The 4,020-nt window shown below is 34.3% G+C and overlaps 1 protein-coding gene across 1 annotated transcript; it reads right to left on the reverse strand.

The window, feature by feature from the left end:
* Positions 668-2,118, reverse strand: LOC107646697. The gene is made up of 2 exons (XM_021105483.1): positions 2,079-2,118; positions 668-987 (listed from the first exon to the last, which is right to left on the reverse strand). Exons 1-2 carry the CDS (start codon positions 2,116-2,118, stop codon positions 668-670), a joined length of 360 nt encoding a protein of 119 aa, XP_020961142.1.

Genomic DNA, 4,020 nt, shown 5'->3' on the forward strand with positions numbered 1-4,020 from the left:
AACTCTAATTTTGGATTTAAGTATACCCATAAGTATAGGAATGACATAAATTGAAGATAGAGCTAATTATTGAGTCAAAGAGTTACCTTGTCAATAATAATCGAAACTAAAAAATTGAATGCTTCATTCACTCATCAAACTGAAACTCCATGATTTAGTGTAATGAGAAATGAGACTTGAATAAATAGAGATAGAGTAGAAAAGGAGAATAAAGTAAGATGAAGCGAATTTGATAGTGTTGTGTATGAGATTGCAAAAAAAAAAGGATATGAGAAGAGGGAATAAATGAAAAAAATGGAGAGATGAGAAAAGAAAGAGATAAGGCTGAGAATGAGGGGAAAATAGGGTTTGGGAGGCCCAAGAAAAAATTAAAAAAGATAAGTGGGGTCACGTGTTCTTCACATGCCCCTTCTCTTCTTTTTTCTTTCTTCTGGTTATAACATTTTCCTCCTTAAGAAATTGGTTCCCGAATTTCGAACTCATATATTATGGTAGCTGTGATAGTTACCTTTAAACTCAAATAAATACGGATATTTGTCGCGCATGGTATCTTCAATTCCCAAGTTGCTTCTTCTGCTAAATAGTTTTTCCAAACAACTTTTACTAAGGCTATCTCCTTAGAATACAGTTTCTTTATTTAGCGATCAACTATAGCCACTGGCTCCTCTTAAAATGATAAATCCTCTTTTAACTCTATAGCTAGTGGTGCAAGCACATGAGATGGATCGGAAAGATATTTGCGCAACATTAATACGTAAAACACTAGATGAATTATAGACAATTCAGGCGGCAAAGCCAATCGGTAAGCAACTGCACCTATTCTATCCAATATCTCAAATGGACCAATGTAACGAGGACTAAGCTTGCCTCTTTTTTCAAACATCATCACTCCTTTCATAGGCGATACTCTGAGAAATACCTGATCACCTACTGAAAACTCTAAGTTATGCCTCCTATTATCAACATAAGTCTTCTGCCTACTGAAAGCTGCTAATAAGCATTATTTTATTAAGCAAACATTTTCAACTGCATCTTGTACTAAATTTGGCCCCACAAGCTTAATCTCACTAACCTCAAACCACTTAATAGATGATCTATATCTTCTTCTATAAAAAGCCTCAAATGGTGCCATTTGAATGCTAACTTGATAACTATTATTATAAGAGAACTCAATCAAAAGTAGATAATTGTCCCAATTTTTACTAAAATCTAGAACACAACACCCTAACATGTCTTTTAATATTTGAATCTTCCTCTTTGATTGTCCATCTATTTGAGGGTGAAAAGTTGTGCTAAGATCCACACGAGTTCTTAATGCTCTTTGAAAATATTTCTAAAAATGAAAAGTGAACTGAGGTCCGTGATCTGAAAGAATGGACACTGAAATTCTATGTAACTTAACTATCTCATCGAGATAAAGTTATGTATATCGAGCTGCACTAAAGTTATTTTTATAGGAAGAAAGTGGGCTGACTTCGTCATTCTATCCACAATTACCCAAATTGAATCAAAACCTTTAAAGCTACGAGGTAAACCGGTTACAAAATCTATCGTAATCATTTTTCACATCTATTCAGATATCTCAAGTTGTTGTAATAACCCAGTAGGCCTATAATGTTCAGTTTTAATTTGTTAGCAAGTTAAGCAATGAGAAGAAAAAATTCCTATATCTCTCTTTATACCTTTTCACCAAAATAATTATTTCAAATCTTGATACATCTTGTTAGAGCTTGGGTGAACTGTATACTTAGAATTGTTAGCCTCTTCCAAAATAGCTTTTTTCAAGTCGTGGTTATCTGGCACACATAAGCGGTGACCACAATATAAAATACCTTGATCAAGAGAAAAGTTCGAGTTCTTTCCATTACAAACATCATTCATAAGCTTTCTTAACTTTGGGTCATCACTTTGTGCAACCTTGATCTATTCTATCAGGGAGGATTGGGCCCAGACATGCGCTAGGAAAACTTTTGATTCTTCTATATCAAATTGGAGTCCACTAGCCTCAAGTTGGTAGACTTCTTCAACAATTGGTCTCTTTTCAAGAGTGACATCACTATAAGAAATGCACTGAGTACCGTCGGATTTAGCGTTACACATTAGCGTCGACTTTACCATCGGATTTAGCGATGGGTTTGATGTGGAATTCATCATGCCAAATAATTATCGACAGATATCCGCTTCTAATGGTAAAGCCGCTGGTAACTTTTGGTAGAAAACCACAACAAATAGGTGCCAAATTTAGCGTCAAAATTATCAGTAGAATAATCCGACGCGCAAACGTTGCAGTCGCTATTACAAACACTGTCGCCACTGATGTAAACGCCCCTACCGCCACTGCTGTAATGCTTCTGCCGCTTCTGCCGCCACTAAACCTCCACCTCTGCCTCTCTTATCTGTTTTCTCTTGTTTTGCATTCAAGGTTTTTTGTTTGAACTCTGTTTATTTCAAATTCTGTTACTTCAAGTTAATTAATTAGTTAGTAGAGTTTAGTTAGTTTAATTTGCTATTTTAGTTAATTTATGTGATTAGAATATGTTAGAATAGGTTAGATTAGGCTCTGAGATTACTGAAAAATGTTGAATTATTGAGCTGTTTGCTGATTCCTGCTATTAAAATTATTTGAAAAATGCTTAAATGTATTAATAATGATTGAATTGTTTGTATGTTACCTTAATAATGGTTGAAAAAATTAATAAGTTGAGAAGGGTTGATGGATATTTGGTTTGGATGAAACCGTTGAAAAAATTAAAATTAGGTTTTCAAAAGTCTTAGAATTATGTTTAGGGTTGATAGACATTTGTGTTAATTGTGACATGAATACATTCCTCATTAAAATTCTTATTTTAAGTGTTTTGGGTTATTTGTTGAATTATTTTATTATCTATATATTTTCTCATATTTGTTATAATTAATTGTTGGGTTGCTGTATTTTTGTGCAATTGTTAATTTAAATAATTATTTTAATCTTAGTTTATATTTTTGATTTTGTTTAGTTGGCATTATGATAAATATTTATGGCCTTTACAAGAGAACTAATATAAACTAATGTACATATGCTAGCTTTTGACACATATTATATATGTATATATTCATTTTGGTTCTAATGAAAAAAATTTTTCTCCTTTAAAATTATTGTTTTATTGCTCTATAGGCACTTGTTAGCTTGCTAAACTAACCAAAAATACTTATTCATCCTAATTTAATTATTTTAAAACTAAAATACCATGTAATTTCTTTTTTTGGTTAATTTACTAAACTAAAACACTTTTAGAATTATTTGTGATTTCTTGAGTTTCTTCTTATATTATTATTTATTAGTGTTTGTTATTTTATTAATATGTTATTAATATATTTGCTATGCAGACGTGATGACAGGTAGCAGAGGTAGGCCAAGTGGGTCACGTGGTCGTGGTAGAGGGCGGGCTTCCACTAAATTCTCAGGACTGCCCAATCATCGCCCTCTATCCTGGCTACCCTGTCGACCCCTGTGACGTCACTGGCAGGTCTAGTGGACTAGGAATTCATTATGATTCTAAACTCGAATTGGATGCCTCCTTCTGCTACACCTCCCCTGCAGATGCAGCGACGATGTCGACAGAGCCTACGGTGGGTAACCTCCAGTTCCCCAGTAGGATGCCCTTCCACCACCGCCCGTCATCCGGCTGAGGATTTGGCTCAATGGCATGCAGTCATGAGTTCAATTTTTTAATCTTAAGTCTACGTGTTTCTATGTGTTTGTTAATGTGAGGCTTTTTTCCTGACAGGTTTACACCAAACCCCAATACTTGCACACAGGAGATCACCGAGGTCATTAAGTCCATGTATGACCACCCATGGCTGACCTACACGCAGATCCTAGCTGCGACTAGAGAGCAATAGTTTTAGAAGTAGACAGTAAGAACCTAATTTGGTTTGAATTAATTAACTTATTTAAACTATATTTTATTCTGACAAACTTATCTTGGTGAATCACTTTGTGCAGTTAAAATTCATATGGGATGGAGAACACAATCTCAT

This window comes from Arachis ipaensis, chromosome B06, assembly GCF_000816755.2.
Source record: "Arachis ipaensis cultivar K30076 chromosome B06, Araip1.1, whole genome shotgun sequence".
Classification (NCBI taxonomy): Eukaryota; Viridiplantae; Streptophyta; class Magnoliopsida; order Fabales; family Fabaceae; genus Arachis; species Arachis ipaensis.